The 20,685-nt window shown below is 39.3% G+C and overlaps 1 protein-coding gene across 3 annotated transcripts; it reads left to right on the plus strand.

The window, feature by feature from the left end:
- Positions 1 to 702: 702 nt before the first annotated feature.
- Positions 703 to 19,468, plus strand: mindy2 (MINDY lysine 48 deubiquitinase 2). Of its 3 annotated transcripts, none has more exons than XM_029498942.1 (9): positions 703 to 1,700; positions 2,103 to 2,160; positions 3,908 to 3,972; positions 8,849 to 9,007; positions 10,209 to 10,311; positions 12,730 to 12,872; positions 13,286 to 13,459; positions 14,323 to 14,517; positions 15,426 to 19,468. In XM_029498942.1, the coding sequence occupies exons 1-9, from the start codon at positions 792 to 794 to the stop codon at positions 15,612 to 15,614; spliced, it is 1,995 nt and encodes a 664-aa protein (XP_029354802.1). In that variant the 5' UTR covers positions 703 to 791; the 3' UTR covers positions 15,615 to 19,468. The 3 variants fall into 3 exon arrangements, with proteins under 3 accessions (XP_029354802.1, XP_029354803.1, XP_029354804.1); XM_029498943.1 differs by having other exon boundaries at positions 15,429 to 19,468; XM_029498944.1 differs by having other exon boundaries at positions 14,323 to 14,505.
- The last annotated feature ends 1,217 nt before the right edge of the window (positions 19,469 to 20,685 follow it).

Genomic DNA, 20,685 nt, shown 5'->3' on the forward strand with positions numbered 1-20,685 from the left:
GAAATGATTTTGATGGTTATAAAGCGTTAAATTGTTCTGGTCCAAACTCACAGCCAGTGAAAGCTTCATTATTTCCAAAGCCTCGTTAATCTACTCCGTTGACGAGTTAAAGTTACGCGAGACTTCGTTGCCTTCACAAGCGTACGTGAACGCGTACGCAAAACTGTCGCGGGAATGGCAGGTTCCTTTCATCCTACGTTCACGGTCCTCGTAAAAACGGTTACTTTACTATACTATCCTAATAGCGGTAAAATAATAATAATAATAATAAATAAATAGAAAAGAAAAAATAAAAAGAAAGCACACGATTACGGACCTTAAAAAGGTTTGAGGTTGTACAGATTTCAAATTAAATTGTCGGTAAGTTTGAATTTGGGCTTGGTAAGTAATTAAACAGTGTCAGGGCTCAACCATGAATAACATTGCCACTGTCTATTGGCAACTACTTGATGATACAGAAATCTGCCTTCTCAATAATCACCAGTTAGCAGAAGCTTAACTATAAACTATTTTTCTGCCTAATCATCAAACGCATTTTGAAGAAATACAGGTGGCATAAAAACATGTATAGTTACCTCAGAGGAATGCCAAACTCCTCGAGCATGAATGTGTAACTTTTTGGAATACGAGGGCACTCAAATGCAGCATCATTGGTTTTCTACCGCCCCCTTGCTTGCTCTGAAAGTAATTCACTTTGATGACGTCACTCGTGGAGTTGTCATGGCGTCTTTCGGAGCGAAGCTGCTGCTGCTGCAATTTAGCTAAAATCTGTCGACAGTCCTTAAATCGAAATGGAGAGAAATGCAAGCCTGCATCGAGACACTGACGGAAGCTCTCTATGTGCCACTATAGCGGCAGAGATGGGGGACGTCGCGGTTGTCGGCGGAGTGAAAGGAACAGCCGAGAAATGCAAGAATAGTGAGGCAGCTCTCAGTACTTTGGGTAACGTTAGTTGTAATTACAGCACCACAAATGTTGCTGCTCCCAGCGTCGTTCACGACACGTCCAGTGCTGGTAAGCCCGACCTGTCACCCGCGGTCGAAGCCCCCGCCGTCCAGGAGGGGAAGAAGAAGGACGCCGAGGCCGGCTGCCTGTGGTCCGGGTCCGGGGATCGGATCAGTAACGGGATGGGGCATGAGTCGACGCTGGCTGCAGGAGATAAAGAGGGTGGTGCCTCAAAGTTAGTAAACAACAATACCGACGACCCATGCTCACCACCCACTGAGGGGAGCGCGGACCTGGGTGCTGAGGATTTGGCATGTGGAGACAGTGAACCGACAAAACTTGCTAAACCGACTCATCTGTGTTCGGACAATGCGATCTCAGCAGACGTCAAGTCTGGGCTGTCCGGCGATCGCAGTTTATCGGAGGGATTGCTGAGTGGGAGTGACCCTGATCCCAGCCTCGGCGGAGAGTCCCGAAGCATTGATTCACTGGAGTCCTTCTCCAATCTGAACTCCTGCCCCAGCTCCGACCTGAACAGCGAAGGACTGGAAGACCGAGGGCTAGCCCTGGCCCTGCAGAGCGAGTACGGGACAGATGAGACAAAGACTTGCCCTAAGGACCGGGCCGCCGGCCAGTCCATATACCACATCAAGTGGATCAAGTGGAGGGAGGAGAATACACCGATCATCACACAGAACGAGAACGGCCCTTGTCCGCTACTGGCTATCATGAATGTCCTGCTTCTTGCATGGAAGGTAAAGGCTCTGAGAGCAGCATGGATCAATTGAAACTTCATTTCAACATAGTAGAAATAGGCGTGTTTCATAAGGAGCTCTGAGAACTAGGGATTATGATTTTCTATAATAATCATGGAACATTTAAGGGTCAGCGTTCCAATCTAAATACATTTACTGTCCTTTAATACTTACTGTGCAAAATAATTTGCCGAAACATGTATATATACAATTGCTCATTAGATGAGGTTTTTTTCACGATGTCATTGCATGCTGAATCCTGAATAGGGATGTGAGGCATTTTGACATGAGTCTCAACATGAAATGCCTTTGTCCCGTTTTCTTAGGTTCTGTTGCAATGCTGTGTCTGATAAACAAGGAACACCTTAATTAACATAGAATGTCAATGTGCCTCTGTTACAGGTTAAGATGCCCCCCATGATGGAAATTATAACTGCTGAGCAACTCATGGAGTATCTTGGTGAGGGTTACAGTAAAACTGTTACACAAGAGCAAGTTGATGCCTCATCGCTGATCCAAGGAAATTTGATTATTACCAAACTCTTGTCTTCTTCTCCTTGTTTCACGTGGCTTGTGATGTACTATTTATAACTTAAAAAAATATATATATCACAATAATGTAAAAAAGACATTGGCCTCTTAATACAAAGCCACACCAGCTTAAGAGATTTTCACAAGTCAATACTTGTAAACATACTAATTCATATTGCCAATTCCGCAGACTTGTAGCAACCAAGTAAACAGGGAAATGTATCCTAACGTATATGAATATATATATGTATATAATCACCTGAGAAACCCCCATGAACCAACCCTAAGCCAGAGATAGATCTTCTCTTTAAGCTGTCTCTTTCTGTCCATAACTTAAGTTACTGTACAATCAAAGCAGAGTGTCTGATTACAGTTGGGGTTCTTCTGAGGTAGAGTAAGTCCTTACAAGTGCTCTCCTGCCAGCTCTGTCAACGTCTCCAGTATCTACCGCAACGTTCCACAGTATTAAATGTGACCTCTTTTTCATGGTAGAGTTCCTCCTAATTTTATTGTTGAACTTATTTGTTTCTTTTAGCTGGCACATTTCAGACTGAACTCTTGTAAACCATGTTGTGGGTAAATTATCATCAAAATTGTCCATTTTTGTGGTGTTCATGAGTCCAATTTTAGCACACAAAGTTAATCTTGGGTAATGTCCCACGATGAGATGATGTTGAGTGCAAGATGGTGGTCATTCAGCAGCTCACAAATTCTACAGCGTAGTGTGACAATGATTTAGAGGCATAGAGGCTGACAGATACAGTCGTTAATTGGGGGGGATCTGAATTCACAGTTCAGTGGAGAGCAGAAGAGTTAGGGCTTTTCCTTGTTGTGGACATTCTGCAGTGAAACCACTTAGCTGGCTGGCCCTCTGCTAGAAAAAAATCTTGGCTGGCAATCGAAACTTCTCGACTGACACAATAACAATCAGGTCAGAAGAGTTTTCTTTGAAACCAGCAGTTTGTCTGTCGGTCAGTTCAAACATCTTGTGAAATTCAAGTTCTTTTGTATCAGAATGCAGCTATGGCTATCATACAAAAAAACGCTCAAAACAACATATGGTCTGAATTTGCTCATCATAAAAAATATACCATCTATTATCTACCATATATTTGTGTAAACAACTTACATATGGCAGCATTTCTTAATGTGTGGCTGTTTGGCTGTTGATGACTAGATGTCCATGGCATTCCTCTGAGTAACACTCAGGAAAAGTATGTGTTGACAGTGCAGCATGATACGCTCACCAGCTACTGATACATTTGATTCACTGTTAAACATTCTGAAAAATACTTACACCACAGTTTTGACAGTAAGGGGTAGGTCACGGTAAAACTTTCAAAGCAATCGGCGTAATATATTTTCATGGCCCTTTTCCTGCCCCTCACAGTGTGTGAAATGCTGTAAATGCTGCAGCATGTTTGTAGTGCTGAACATAGTAGTTTTCTGCCACATAGCTGGGTTGACAGGAATCTCAGCTGCCACCACAGTGGACATGACTGAAAAGAGCCCACATATTGGCATTATCTTAAACACTCCAATGAGTATTCTCTACGAATGCTGAAGCGAATCCTAGTGATAATCAGAGCCAAGCAAGTGGCGATGTGGTTTTTCCCTGACAATACAATGGATCTCTACATATCTGAAAACATTTGTCTTTCTCTGTCTTTCTATAGGAGATTACATTCTGGAAACGAAGCCTAAAGAGATATCTGAGGCTCAGCGACTAAACTATGAGCAAGTAAGCCCTTTTTAATCAGTGCAGAATATTACTATTAACGAGGCATGTGTTTTTGCTTATATGTGTGCATTTGTAAGTTGCTGACAGTTTATGGTGCTTGATGAGTGCAGAGCTTTTGGAATGAACTCTCTCACCATGTGGAAACTGTAACTATGCACTTTTTACATGAGTATTCAGTGATGCAGTCAAAATTTCTCAGATGGTGTCATGGCTGTTATTGTTATTGCGGTTTACAAATCTAATTGCCCACTTATCTAATGTGTCACGCTGCATACTAAGAACAGGTTTGCACATTTACATTAGGGTAGCAGGGAAGGTCACTGCATGGTCCATAATATGGAAATAAGCATGGGGTCGATTGCAAAGCACGTAAAGCTGCAGCTTAGCCTCTTTTCCCACTGCTCTATAGGTTACATAAGATGTGCCTTGCAACAACTGGGGTCAGGAGTGTCAGATGATGTTGTTTCACATGGCTGTGAATGCTTTGAGATGCCTGACTGAGTTCAGCTCCCAACTATGTACTCAGGCTGTGAATGTGAATGTGTGTGTTTCACCTTGAGAGGCACTTGGGGATGGAGCTCCAGCTCCCCTGCTTTCTCCCATCTTCACTGCTGGCCTACGGTGTGGGAGGGGCCCTGCCTCTCCTCCTCTTGCGTGGCAGAGCAGCATAACATCTGGGAATGATTTGAAGCCACACTTGCCCCTCGTTTTAGAGAGGAGAAAAAAAATAATGTGCAGTCTCCTCATAGATGCTTGTCGAATGGCTTTCTAAATTTACCTTGAGCCAAAATACAACCCCTTAAATAAATCATTGGTGTCCTCCCCTTACAGAGTTAGAGTAAGGGAGTGGTTAGAGTTTGTGTGGCATAGTTATTATGGTGGTCTCATCCTAGACACTATCTTAGAATGGATGTATGTCCTTAAGTCTGTATGCTGTGGTTGACACGTATGTGAAGACACTGTGCTTGGCTCCAGGATCTTGGAAGCTGGGATTGAAAAAAATAGACGTTTATGTACACATCAAACAAAAGGTTTCCTCTTCTGTGCATCTTAAAGAAACGTGTCTTCATCCCTCATTGGACTGCTATGAAATTCAACTAAAGTGGCCCAAACTTTGAAAAGAGCTGTAGGAGTTTATAAGAGAAGGAGATCTATTTATAAAATCATCTCAGAAAACATCTGTCACAGAAGTGTATGAGACTTAAAATAGCAGTTGCACTGCTGTTCTTTAACTATTGTTAAATATTTACTCAGAAGAGCTGTGGAAGTAAGAAAGTAGTTTTTCTCTTCTTTTCTCACTGGACTCTGCTAAAAAGCAGTCTCACAAGGCAATTTACCAACAATGAGGGTTCAGCCAGTTTGGAAGAAATAGGTTATTATGTTATACTTGCCTATGTTTTAATTTTATATAATACACAGTAATGGCTGTTTTTGTTGTTGTTTTTTCATATTCTAACAAAAACAGAAAAAATCGGAATCTGTTTTAAAAAAAAAAAAAAAACAACCTTCTCCCTGCTTGTATGTTGGATGGTTGATTATTTCATGTTTGTGACAACCTGTTCAAATGTTTTGTAATATATATCCATTAGAAAGCAAAGACATTACCAGAGACAAAACAGGATGAGAAATTGCTGATGGTGATGAAGCAAAACAAATGGTTTGTTATAAAGTTAAGATTATAAAGCTTATAAATGCAGATACGGGGTATTTTATAAGCTCCCCACAGAAGTATTGAATGGGGAAAGTAATGGGAGAGACTGTATTATCACTTGTACGGTTTGTCAAGCTGGACACTGATTTTATTCAAGCTAGACCCATCTAATTATAAGATCAGAGATAAAGCTACATGCAGGTTTTATCAGGTACCCATGTTCTTTTTAATGCAATTCATTACCATCATGTGTGTGGTTGCTCTCAGGCCAGAGTTTGCTGTGTAACTGTACTGGCTTCTGTTATACTGAGAAATGCTCTGTCCTCCTTTTGTATTCAAATGGTAGACAACAACATTACACAGATAAGAAGCATCAGATGATTTTGATGATGCATCTAACAAAAAAGCAGAGCAACAGCAGATGTTGATGTGTTTCAAGTATGACTCACATTGGGGGGCATCACAGTCTTGTAAACTGTTCACTATTTAGGGCTCCCACTAATGGCTAATGGCATTATTTAATGGTTTACGTTTGTCCTCCGGGAACTGACATATTGTTTTTTTTGGTTCATAGCTCTCCTGTGTATATTTTTATAGATTTTGATGTGAATGCAGACAGATCCATAAAATATGCACTAAAATGCATGCATGACAAATTCCAACATTCCAATATCCCAAATATGCATTGACATATTTGGGATATATGTCAATATCAATCTAAGTTTATATTTCTTGCATACACAGCCTATTCTTTCAAATCTAGAAGCAATGCCTCTTTCTTTTACAGTTATTTTTGTTGTGTAAGACTTGATTATAGTTTGTCTTTTAACTGCCTCATGTGACTAAATGGGACCATCCTCCAATCAATTTAAAGCCTTCCCTCATCTTTGAACTGTAATTACCATATTCTGTGAACTGCAAGTCAATTTGATCATCTCAGGTTTTTGTTTTTAGGGAAATTTTGGTTGAACATTGGCAAAGTGAGAGTGAAGCACAGTGGCCTTCTTAAACACTTTTGGTGAAGCGTGAAAGGATAAAAATACAGAAGGGCCTCATCTGAGGTCTAATGTCAAACTGCGAAAATACATCCAACATGAGCAGATGAATGTGAGAGATTGAGTGCTAATCATCTGATCACCTCATCTGTGAGTGCTCATCTGCTGTAGGAGCCCCTCTGTTCTGAAGTTAAGAGATGTGGTCCATTACACAGCCCTGCTAATCCTGCAATCACATCCACTTATAGTTCCCTAATCCACACACTCAGATGGGCCAGCTGAAGGCTTTTCACCTCAGCTCTTTGCCACAGAGTTGGAGTAATTGTCCATCCTTTTCACTGTCAATGTTTGTAAATCTCTTCTTAGGTGATGGGTTTGGTGACATTTGCACTCATTGCATCATCGCTCAAGATGAAATATTGTGATATAAGATAAGCAATACACACTCATTTAAATTTGTATCACATTCTAAAATATGAATAGGTTTTAGTAATAACAAATAGCATATGAAGTCATTTGATAAAATCCTTAACATTGTCTCATTGTCTCTTTAGTAGGTTTTCTTGAATAACTAGCATATAATTATATTCTTTTCCATTAACAATATAATAAGTGTTAGGATGACAATGACTTAGTCAGAAAGTTAGTAAAATATTATATTTAACTATGCAGAATTATTTCAGCTAGTAAACTGCAAATATTAGATGATCACAGCTATTAGATTGAGGGTCATTGTTTTGGTATTTGAAACGTTTATTATTTTATTTATTTTCCTTGTACCTCCACAATCTGTAGTAGTGTATTGTGAAAGAGATTAAATCGAATGGAAGTCTCTTACATTCTAATACAGTTGTAGGCTCAGCTGTGAGGTTTGTCTGGATCAGTAAAATGGCAGCACTGGTTCAGAGCCAGCTGGGAACCATAGGTGAGATGCAGCAAGCAGGAATTAGCCTATTTCTTTGGGTTCTCAGGTGTGAGGTCCATCTATGTGACATACATGGTATATGATGTGCGCATAAAACATACTGTAGTATATACAAGTTAACTCTGATGTGGAACATCAGTTCTAAGTCTAAAAATAATGAAATGTTTTTACTTTTATTTTAATATTTGAAATTTCTATTGAGAGCATTTTAGGAAATAACAAAGTTGATAACTTCTGAAGGCCAGAGAGAAGATAATCAAGTTCTACTTTATCTGGCTCTGAGTGACATCCTACGCTAACACTAACTAAATGTTTATACTATTGGTATACATTTGCAAACCCATAGACAAGCAGCATTTAATACAAACAACAGTTTGGTTTAAACCCACAACAGTTCCCCTTACATCTGCATGCTGTGTTTGAGGGTAGCTTGCTTAATACTGTATGTTTGCACATCAAAAATTTTACTGTCTGGTAAAATATCATGGTCAATTTTGGATTCTGATTACTATCATCATCTGTACAGAATAGGACGACATATTATGGTTACATACAATTAAAGTTGATATCTTCCAAATTTTTATGGAATTAAATAAATTACTATCTATTTTTTTCTGAACTAATTATGGCCCTTGGTGCACACCGTCCCTCTTGTCTCTGCTATCATTCCCCCAACTTGTTTCTACCAACACCTATCATTAAGAAAGGAAACATCTAACAGAGGTTGTGTTAACTAAATTCCGATTGAACTGCTTTGTGTTGTCTTGTCTGCCTATTGTTTTGTTGAATCACTCTTAATGTAATCAGAAGCAAATATCATTCCAGAGTCTGCAATCTTAGACAGAAAATTCATTTCCTGGCAGCGATCTCAATTTCATCCTTTGGTTGTCGGTAAATAGACTGTAAATAGAGCAAAACCTAAAAAGAGAAGTTGATATAAAAACTCAATGTAGTAACAATGAGGTTATTGTGAATCAGATACATTTGCCAAAGTCAAATAAAAGCTATAGTGTGTGGAAGTTGTTTTATTTTGTATTGTACAGGCACAATGACAGTTACTGGTTTCTTGTAAAGGTAGAAAATCATTCCTTTAAAATCTCCAGCTCTGACTGCTGAGTATGTGAAGACAACCAGGTAGGGTGTAACAAATGAAGACAGTTTACAGCAGCAGCTGGATTTGACACAGCTCTTGGTTAAAAATGTTTGTCAGAGCTTTGAGTATGTATCATTTTATCCATATGCTCCATTGTTATCACATTTCTTCTAAAACAAGAACCAAGATCTTTTTTTCTCCTTGTTTCTTAGAACATGAGTGATGCCATGGCTGTTTTGCATAAGCTGCAGACGGGTCTGGATGTGAATGTGAAATTCACAGGGGTGCGAGTCTTTGAGTACACTCCAGAATGCATTGTGTTTGATCTACTGGACATCCCCCTTTACCACGGCTGGCTGGTTGACCCCCAGGTGAGATGGACCTTACTCAACATTGAAAGTACAATTTATCTGCCTGGAAGCCATATTTTTTTGTTGAGGTTCTGTCTGTTTCTAACACATCTGAAGTTGGGTTCATTTAGTCCAGGCAAAAGGTGGGAAAAAAGTTATAGTGCTGCCTTACAGCTCTTTGCTCACACTAACTTGCTACTAAGAAAATAAGGTGGGTAAACATACAGTCCACCAGGCTGATGACTGATGACTGTGACTCATTTGATGCTATGCTGTGAAAAAAAGGAGCAAACACGAGGTTTTGTGTATTGTATTGTTTAATTAATTCGCCTAATGGTGAGCTTCTTACAAGTCTTAGCATCATTGCATATGTTTTTATCCCTTGGCCTCACAAATACCACAAATCATAAACCCTGTAGAAGTTTAAACACAAGAACCGTGATGTGTTTGTGTTCAGTAAGTTTGGCGTATATCATGGATGATTCATTTTTTAGCCTTAGATAATGAGATATGATAATTGCCATTTATTTCTTTGTGAGACATGACATACTATTAGATTACAGTCTATATGACTTCATGCTTACACTCTAGACACTAAGCAACTGAAACACAACGATGGATCTGTTGTTTCCTTTAATACAGCCCAAATGAACCTAGCTCATCTCATGCGTCAAAGTGTGATCATGTTCAGTGTTTTGTTTCAGTGATATCTTGAAACATTGGTACTGCGACAGTCAAAGCCCGTTAAATCTGGTCAAAGAATGTATTGTGCCCTGTTGGTTTATTTATCTTCTTTTGAGCTTAGAAATAAATAGTTGGTAAAAAACACTGTAAGTCATGATCTTAGCCAACATGGATGCTATCATACTTTTTGGATATATTTTTCTATAATGAGGAGATGAATTGTGTAAATTTAATTGCTGTTTAGCTTTTGTATTCAAACTATTATATCTACACACACATAGAGGTCTCTTGGGGCCAGACTTTTATCACCCACTTACTTTCTTTGAATCTTTGAGTTCAAATTATATAATTCACAAAACCCTAAATAATGAAAATTAACAGGATCATGGACCAGAGTTCAGTTGAACTTTGCCATAAAGAATCAGGTTTACACCGGCACGTACATTCTATATAGTATCTGTATATACTGTGACTTTTAGAAAAACAGTACCAAAGCTTGGTGAAGTTTCTCACCCACAGTTTTTATCTTTGTTTGTAGATGCATGACATTGTTAAGGCAGTGGGCAACTGCAGCTACAACCAGCTGGTGGAGAAGATAATATCCTGCAAACAGTCAGACCACAGTGAGCTGGCTGGTGAAGGTTGGTGCTTTATCGTCACTCTTCATTCTTTCTACTTCCACCCCCATGCACTTGCCTCAAGGTGCAAAAAAAACAACAACAAAAAAAAAAAAACAAAAACAGGGAAGGTTAATTTTTCTGGGTGAAATGTTTTCATTTCTGTTAATTTTACAGTACATGTTGAAGTGAACTATGACCAGCTTCTTCGGTTCAGTTCAAATTATTATTCGACGCACATGGGTCATCAAGTGACCTACTTCCACAGCTCAGTTTTCTCACCAGCTGTCAGCAACACTGAATTTCTTGAGTAGTTCTGATTGGGCTCCTGTCAAGTCAAAGACATCAAGGCATTAATTAATGACATTGTAGTTTCTCCACACCTTTTCTTTCGTATCAGTACATTTGCAGCAAAACTTGATTTCATTTTTTCCTGCTGATGTGACGCATCACTGCTCGAAAAACCTGAGTCCATTTTAGATAGATTAGCATAACTCCTCCAGTACATCTCAGTTTCTTTGTTATGCTTAACTGCATTAGGGTGTTGAATACTTTCTTTTTCCACTGTTGTGACTCATTTTCTGATCTCTTTGTCTCTCTTACGATCACACTGTATTTGTGGGTGTTACAAATTGGATGCTGTCCTTTCTTCCAGATGTTACTCACCCTCTGCTGCTTTTCCTGTATCTGGTTTATTGTTGTACTTGTGATCAATTCCAGCAACAGAGTCAGAATTTTAAAATAGCAACTAGAAACATCATATGTTTCCAGTATGCTTTCCAAATACTGACCTTCTTCGTGAATATATCGCTGACTCAGTCAATAGTCTTTGGCCAAATGATAAAAATATGTCAGTTGAGTTATTGAATTTCATCAGATTTAAACCGCAGGCCAACAGGCAAGAAGTAAATTGAGCTTATCAAAGTATAATTTTCAAGTCATCAACCATTGGAGTATAGTTTGAATTTTACTGAACAAACCTCTCAATCATAACAGTACTTTTTTTTTTTTTCAAATATAAAAAATTCTAAATGCACTGTTCCAAATTATAATGCACATTAGAAGTTTCAAAACATTTTATAGGTTGTAAAGAGCTGAAAACGGTCATATGTTGAATTTGCAGCATTAGGAGGTAATTTTTTACTCAAATCAAAAGCTATTTCAATCAAAGACATCTTAACAGGCCAAGGTACATGCTCATGTAGGGTTAGAGTTTATGTACCCTTCATAATTTTTGAATCCCTTGAACTTGTGAGTTTTTGGAAAGTTTCTGCTTGAATTTCTTTGGAGAATGTCAGAATAGCCTCCCAGAGCTGCTGTTTTGATGTGAACTGCCTCCCACCCTCATAAATCTTTTGCTTGAGGATGCTCCAAAGGTTCTCAGTAGGGTTGAGGTCAGGGAAGGATGGGGCCCACACCATGAGTTTCTCTCCTTTTATGCACATAGCAGACAATGACACAGAGGTATTCTTTGCAGCATGAGATGGTGAAAGTGTTCAGTCAGAAACTTTGTATACTTTGCCGAGGTCATTTTCACACCTTCATGGACCCTAAAGGGGCCTACCAACTCTCTCCCCATGATTCCAGCCTAAAACATGATTCCACCACCTCCTTATTGACATTTCAGCCTTGTTGGGACATGGCCATCCACCAACCCTCCACTACTCCATCCATCTGGACCATCCATGCCGCTCATCAGTAAACAAGACTGTTTGAAAATGAGTCTTCATGTATTTCTGGGCCCACTCCAACCGTTTCTGCTTATGAGCATTGGTTATAGGTGGCCAAATAGTAGGTTTATGCACAACTGCAAGTCGCTGGAGGATCCTACATGTTGAGGTTTGCGGGACTCCAGAGGCACCGGCAGCTTCAAATACCTGTTTGCTGCTTTGTAATGGCATTTTAGCAGCTGCTCTCTTAATCCGATGAATTTGTCTGGCAGAAACCTTCCTCATTATGCCTTCTTCTGCAAAAAGCTGTCTGTGCTCTGAATCAGCCAGAAATCTCTTCACAGTATGATGATCACGCTTAAGTTTTCATGAAATATCTGATGTTTTCATCCGTGTCCAATGCATTGCACTAATTGATGCTTTTCGGCAGCAGAGAGATCTTTTTTCTTTGTGTTTCAGTGATCCAAAGAGCCCTGAGACACATTGCCATCTATGGGTTTAATTGAAAAACAAATAATTTCATGTTTATAGCAGTTAAATCCAATTTGCATAATTATTCAGAACGTGATGTAAAAGCATCTCAATCAACACACACAATTGAAATAGTTTTATTTCAGTCAGTGTTATCTGCAATATCCAGGCACTAAAAATCATGCAACTCAGATATAATAAAATATTAAGTAGAAGTCATCACAGTTTCATTTGCTTATCTGTCACTAAAGTATGTCCTCCTTTATTTACTTCTGTTTTTTCTCCCTTTTTCTGATCCTAGGCATCGTAGCAGAGCAGTTTCTGAGCAGCACAGCCACTCAGCTGACATACCATGGCTTATGTGAGCTCACAGCTACTGTACAGGAGGCAGAGCTCTGTGTATTTTTCAGGAATAACCACTTCAGCACTATGATCAAATATAAGGTAAACACGCTAAAAAGTACTGAACCTAGACTCACTGAAAAACTGACACCATGAAAGAATGAATGAATGAACTTTGTCACTGTACCCACTACAATGAAATTTGGTAAAAAAAAAAATACATGAGTGTATGAATATTCATTCATTCATTCATTCATTCATCTTCAACTGCTTATCTGTTTCCGGAGTGCTGGAGCCAATCCCAGCTCACACTGCACGAGGGCGGAACTACGGACAATTTAGAGTCACCAATTAACTCAAACATGACGTCTTTGGTCGGTGGGAGGAAACCCACACAGACACAGAGAGGCTCCAGGCTGGGAACTGAACCCACAACCTTCTTATTGTGGGGCAGGAGCACTAACCAGTGTATGAATATATCACTGATAAATGATGTGTCTGTGTTTGTTCCTCAGGGTCAGCTGTACCTCTTGGTTACAGACCAGGGCTTCCTTACAGAGGAGAAGGTCGTCTGGGAGAGTCTGCACAATGTTGACGGAGATGGCAACTTCTGTGATTCAGAGTTCAGGTTGCGGCCTCCTTCCGATCCAGAGACTGTATATCGTGGCCAACAGGATCAGATAGACCAGGTCTGAGCATTGATGCAGGCAAGACTAGTTGAACCAGCATTTTATTACCATCACATCTTGAAATGTTTAACCAAGATGTGCTTTTCATACCATCACACAAAAGCCAAGAGAGAGCGTTGGACCAGTAGTGATGTAATACTACTGGTCCAACGGTTGAGTACGGTTCTGTACTCAAGCATATTAAGCAATTTGATCTGATAATGTAATAATGATCTGAGAGAAAAGGGAAAGCAACCAATAACTCCTATCTGATGCCATGAAATGATACAGAATTGCCAGTAAAAAGTGAATCAGTTAAAAAATGTTAGGGAAAGTTCCCAAATAATAGATGTGTTATTGTTCCCCATACTAATTTTTGACATGCACACACATCAGATGATCCACCTCACAATCACAAAGCAGGGTTGCATGGTGCCCTCCCTCTGCTCTCATCCATGCTTTGGTCCACCACACTAGGCCTCGAGCAATGCATTGAGACTGTCTCCTGTTTATGATGAGTTTAATTCTTAGATGTTTGCTCATTGGCTGGCTTGGGGGAAATGCAGAGCTATCTGGCAAATTGATGGACCTGGTGAGAAAAATCTATTCAGGCAATTTACGCAATCATAATCAATTCAAAAGACATCACGTTGAGAGGAATAGAATGAACTGAATATAATATAATAGGTAACTAATATTTAGGAATTTCTGACACTTCTTCCACTAAAAACAACTGAAGATAATACAAGTAATCAGAAGCATGCAGTAAATAAGCAAAGAACTCTGCTGTAGCATAATGGGGTGTATATACTTAAACGTCACAATGGCAACTTTGCTCTTATTTCATGAAGTCGCTCTCTCTCCCTGTTCATGTGTGTTGTTAGGACTATCTGATGGCGCTATCACTGCAGCAGGAGCAGCAAAGCCAAGACCTACAGTGGGAGCAGCTCCCAGAGGGCATCAGTGACCTAGAGCTGGCAAAAAAGCTTCAGGAGGAGGAGGACAGACGAGCCTCCCAGTACTACCAGGAGCAGGAGCAGGAACATGTGGTAGTGGCTGCAGCAGCAGCACAGGCACAGGTGGGGAGGGAAGGCTTGAAAGAGGTAGACGCAGGTGGGAGAGGGAGGAGAATCGGGACAAAAGCGGGGCATTTGATGTTGTTCAATGGAAGATGTTACCGTCTGGAAACGGATGGATGTCCGCATTACACATTTCTAGCTATAAAGGAGGAATTGCAGATGAAAACTGACAGTCATGTCTTCTCTTGTAATGCTGCCACCTTTTACCATAAGGCCAAGAAGCTCTGGCTGTAGAGCCGTCTACGTGCTCAGAACGGTCATTTCACTGAACTGTGGCACAGAAGCTTTGATCATAAAGATACGGTCTGATGGTCACATGTGTAAACAATGTGTTCACGCAAGCAATTGATGAACAATTCTAATATTAAATTTCTTCACTAAACACATATCGGTGGAAGAAGTTAGTGACTCTGAATTTTATAACCTGACAAATCTCTTTTGTCAGCAACAATCTCAAACAAGACAGCCCTGCAAACACTGCTTCTGCTCACACATCTTCTTGGATTTCTGGTGTTTGTGGCATGCATGATATTGACCCTGAAATTTGCAGAACTCAGCATCATATGTGGAGCTAAGTATTCAGTCCCCTAAACATTCTCCCAGCAACGCTGCAAAGTTTCAAGATGATTGTGTTTGTTCATAATTGTGACTTTGATAAACAACAAGTTAATTATTATTCTGAAGGGATCACTCACTTTTTCCTGGCCCTTCCTGTGACACACAGTACACTGAGATTTCTTTAGATAACAGAACCGTCGGGGCATTGCTTTTTTTTTTTTTAGTTGTCTGTTTTTTCTCTTTTGCCATATTTCTATTATTACAACCCAGACATCTGGATTTTTGTAGGTTTGCTTGTCTTTATTTTAATACTTGTTTTGCTCCTCTGGTCTATGGTCCTGTTTGTGCAGCAGGGCCAGCAGGAACCTGCCGATGGAGACGAGGCGGACAAAGGAGGAGCAGGAGCAGGGGGAGCAGCAGGCAGTGCTAGGACGGCAGCAGCAGCTGGAGCCACACCCAGCCCAGGGAAACAGCCTTCAAGCGGGGAGCGCAAAGCCAAGAAAGAATCGAAGGATAAAGACAAATGTGTCATTTTGTAACATACAGCGTGTCTGTGCGAACGTGCGTGTGAGTGTTTTGTGCATTTGCTTATGTGTAAGCACGGGGACAGCATTTGTTTCTCCATGGACTGGACACACAACGCGTTGCCCCCACTTGATGGCAAACAAGGGAAGTAGATAATATGGGGGGGAGAGAGGTGTTGACGGGGTGACAACACTAACAGAGGACCCGCTGTTCCCAAACCACTAGTGCCTGCTATCCTCGAAACCTAGACATCAGAGGAAGAGACACTACAACGAGAACTACCCCTTATCTTTCATAGTCAGCCAAACTTTGTTACAAGTTGCACAGTGCAATATATTTGTGATGTGGGGTCGAGTTTATCTGGGGTGGTATATTTTATAGCAAAAGACATAATCTGAAGAAACAAAATGTCACCCTTTCACCGTGTTCCAAAAACATCCTTTATTTCACAAATTTTTCGTTATTGCCGCTTATAAGCTTTTTTGTAATTATAAATATTTACAAAACATATTAGGCAAACACATTTTTTGTGTGTGTGTGTGTGTGTGTGTGTGTGTGTGTGTGTGTTTTAGACAGAGTTTTTAAGTTAGCTAATGATGCCAAGACTCACATTTTATTTATGCATCTGTGTAGCTTTCGGAAGCTGTTTTATGTTTCGTTTTTTTCTTTCAGTAAGATGAAAGGGATTTTCACGTAAAAATGCCTGTTGGAAATCGATGTAACACTATGTGTCCTCTCCGAATCACTATCTACCTGAGGGTTACTTCATGCCAGACAGCTGCCAGATACTGTAGCTTCGTAACAATACTCATCACAGCTTATCCTGTTCAGATTTGCCTTAAGAGTGGCAGTGTTGTATTCCGCTCCATTTTAATGTGAATGTGTTCGTCCTGATGTGTATGGTATGTACAGGACACATCTGCTTTGTGATGTAATGTCTCATTCACTGAGAATCGCTGATGTAACAAGGATCACATTGGAAATAGCCAAATTTATTAGTTGAGCTACATGTTAGGGAGGTGTAATGTCTTTTATTTGGTGATTCTATTTCACGGAGGAAAAAAAAAAAAAAAACACGTTAGGCTAAGTGAAACTGCTGATTTGAATTGAGATTTTTTCTTTTTTTTTCTTTTTCGCAATCAAATGTTTCTGTGGGACACGTGACTAGTTTTTGGCGGATTCAATTTGAATTAGATTGCACCCATCAGAGTGTATGGCAGTTATTGTTTCTGGCAGCTTCCTGAAGAGATGCAGTGTGTGTGCAGACACTTTCTTGATCTCTGTTTGAATGTGGATGTAAAAGTTCCACTGCAGGCAGGTTTTGGAGGGAAATACCGCAGAGTTCAGTCGTTTACCTGTGCTACTCCTCTAAACCGGGGAGGCTCCATATGAAGATGTACTTTCTTTCCCATATCCTCAAATGTGTACCAAGAATTTCATCTCCTTCACATCACATCACAGCAGCCTGAACTCTGTGGTGCGACCTTTCAGCTTGTGTGCATTTCGCTGCAGCATTCAGCGTGCAAACACATTTTGTACATATTTACCTAATGCATTGTTCTGATGGATTTAGCTAGTGGTTTGTGCCATTATTGTACCAAGGGACTGCCTCCTGAGAAACTTTTCTATCTAAACATTCCAATTGGATGCCTTCACTCAAGCCTTCTATTACTGACTGAGGGGAGAGTTGTTGCAGTGCTTTTAAAGTTGTTTCCATCATCATGTTGTTCAGTCAGAATAAAATCATTGCGTGGACAGGACAGTTCTATAGACGTAGCAGGCTACTGACTGTGTGGGAACCCTTTGTTATGAACTTAGTGTGCTAGTTATATATAAATACATACATGCACACATTCATATAAATGTGTGTGTGTATGTATTTATAGGTATATGTATGTGTGTATAGGAAGCCTTACACTGTTCAGCATATTTTATAGGTCAACAGGAAACAAGCATATTAGCAGAATGAGACAATCCATTTTTCACACAAACCATCAGAAATACTCTCAGGCCTTTCTTTAAAGGGACATATCCTTGAGTGTCTTTTTTTAAACAGTATGCTTTGTAATGGCACGCTTCTTTGGCCTGTAGTCACTTTCTCCATCACAACTTTGAGTATCTATTTATGTATACTTACGAATACTTTGACACTCTGAAGGACCTAACACTATATTTAAGACCCTCATTGTTAGATAACACTGATTTAAGCTGCTCCTTGTGTAAACATGGATTATCTGATAAAAAATAAAAACCCTTTTGATAGGGTTAATGACATTTATGTATACTTCTCATTGACTCCTTTGCAGTTTTTTTTTTTTCTCATCCATCTTAAATGACACATATAATCATAAGAAGAACAAGCAGGCAGTGTGGAGGCCTTGTGGCAGTGTTGTGTTGTTTTTTTTTTCTTTTGAGTGTGTTGTTATCAAGTTTCACCCCCCCCCTTTTTTTTTTCTCTGCCCATCAGGTGAACATGCTGGTTACACATTCCAGTGGAAGCTTAAAAGAAATCCGAAGTTCACTTATTGAATTGATCTGGAAGATTTTATGTTGGCTGGTGTTCGAAGAGAGCATGGAGATGCCATTTTGATTATATTTCCGATTTACTGCTATCCCCAGTCATTAATACCAGAATTTGACATTTTTGTTTTCCTATGATGAATTGATCAGAAGGATACTGTGTGTTTAATGTCTCAAAGTGGTTTCTTGTATGCCTTGTAAAAGTGAAGGTGGGATAAATGCTGTAAAATTAGTATTCTGATGAGGTGGTTGTTGAACATATAATCGTTGTAATTGGTTTTGCACTGTTACATTGATATGCACTAACAGAAGAGAAACATACCTCATTTTATACAGAACATAAATTGTGAAAGAGTGCTATTGTTCTTTGGGTACCTTTTTAAAAACTGAATAATGGCCAAAAGAATTTTCTCGAGCATCTGCTCTTAAGTCAGATGACTATTATGAATTTGTAAAAGTATGAAAGGGCTGTTAAAAATATTTGGGCTTAAAATGATAGAGATAGTGCCACTTCAGTAGAACATGCTGCAATTTGATATATTCAGGTTAGTGGTACACCTATACCAGGCAAAAGGTGAGCAGTCCACAGCTTGTACAGAGTTATGAATGATAACATCAAAATGGACGTCATTTGAATTGCATCGTAGAAAGTAGGTTTTCTACAAAGCTGGAAAGAAAATATGTAAAGAAGACACCACTGTTGTGCAAAAGAAAAGAAATAAATAAAGGTGTAAGTGCACCCCTAATTCAGGTAATTATTTTTCCATCATACCACACAATGTTCAGAAACAAGGGCCATGTGCTCAAACTTACATGTACAGGGAAAAGTGAGAAATCTGCTTTATAAGGCTTGAGTGTTGTCATCTACGCAGCAAAGGGGAACGTTGTTTCTTGTTGTATGAGATATCCACATCCAGAGTGCTGAACAATCTCAAGGGAGACATTTTCTTTAACACAATATCAGACTCCCATATTTTACTTTGCAGTGCATGTATAGTTTGGACTGAAAAGCTAGGCAGAGTTCAATGTTATTGTTCATGACCCCAAGAATATTTCTACTGTGTAGCTCGTTATGTTTATATTTCACATAGAGCATACAAGCAAAAGGAACGTGTTTGTGAATATGAAAGGACACTCATTTTTGTTGATTTCAATGTTCATCTATTTACATAAATGACCAAATAATGTATGTAGCCTTTCACTTTACAGTCACACAAACACACACACACGCACACACATATATATATATATATATATACACATACAGTATAAAACAAAATGCCTTATAGACGAGGTACAGTGAACCTGACTAGAATTTACCAGGATAATAAAAGACTATGTTCAATTGCTGGATTGTTTTCATCATTTGTAATAAGTCCTTTATCGTTTTGAATCACCCATCAAGAATGCAGAAAATAGGCATTTCAAAGATTTGTCGCTTTTATTCCCAGTTTTTACTCTGCAAACACTAATTTCAAGTCTTTTGTTGTTGTTGTTACAGGATGCAACACCATGACAGTCTGTGAATTTAACGTTATTTTTCATAGTTGCTTAATGTTGAGAGGACTGTACATACAAATATTGTAGTGTGACACTCGTTCCAATAACTAATGCTAATCAGTGACTAATAGTGCCCCAGACAACAGCACAAGCAGAGCTAAGATGAGCAATATCTGATTTAAATACATCCATTTTTATCATACTGAATTTGAGGCCTTTCTATGTGGAGTGTCCTCCTGTGCACCCCACAGGAACATTGGCTCCCTCCCACAGTCCAAACACATGAATCTTCAGGTTAGTTGACTCTAAGTCGCCTATAGGCCCAAGTGTGAGACCGAGTGGTTGTTTGTGTCTTATTCGCCTGGTGTCAACTGCAACTGGCCTGATCATACACGCACAGTGAAAGACACAACTTCAGGGAGCACAAACGCTGAAAGCAGTCTATATAAACGGTATTTGAGATATATGACAAAGGAGGATGTTTGAACTGAAATAAGTGCCGGAGAAGCTCAGATGTTTAGCCCCTTGAAAGCTTGTAAAGGTGACATGAAGATAATCAAATAGTCAAATATTTTGCATGAATATTTGAGGTGTATTATAGACCATTAACTGAATATAATGGGAACAGGCCAAAGATTTGATTTGATATAAATAAAAATATATCACTCTTTTTGACCATTAAGTAGTAAAAGGAGACATTTAAAAAATATACATGCATAAATATTTTGAAATATATTTCATTCAAGTTTAGCCATCCATTAATATCTGTACCAGTTCACAGGTTGGCCAGATGGCCAACATCATTGGGGCCTCCCTCCTGTAGAAGAGTACTCTGTTTAAGGATCAGCTTTATCTTAAATGACATATTAGACTGAAGTTTCTAAAATCATAGTATTCAGCTATTAGCATATCAGGTTTTGCCTCACGTGGAAAGAAATGAAGCAGCCCTTTAATTTATGTGACCTTTGAGATGACATTGAATATATAAAAAAAAAAAAAAAAATGAGAAAGGTCAAGGAAAGGAGATGCAGAGGATTTCAATCCTGGAGAATCAGCACAGTCTGC

Source organism: Echeneis naucrates, chromosome 3 (assembly GCF_900963305.1).
Source record: "Echeneis naucrates chromosome 3, fEcheNa1.1, whole genome shotgun sequence".
NCBI lineage: Eukaryota > Metazoa > Chordata > Actinopteri > Carangiformes > Echeneidae > Echeneis > Echeneis naucrates.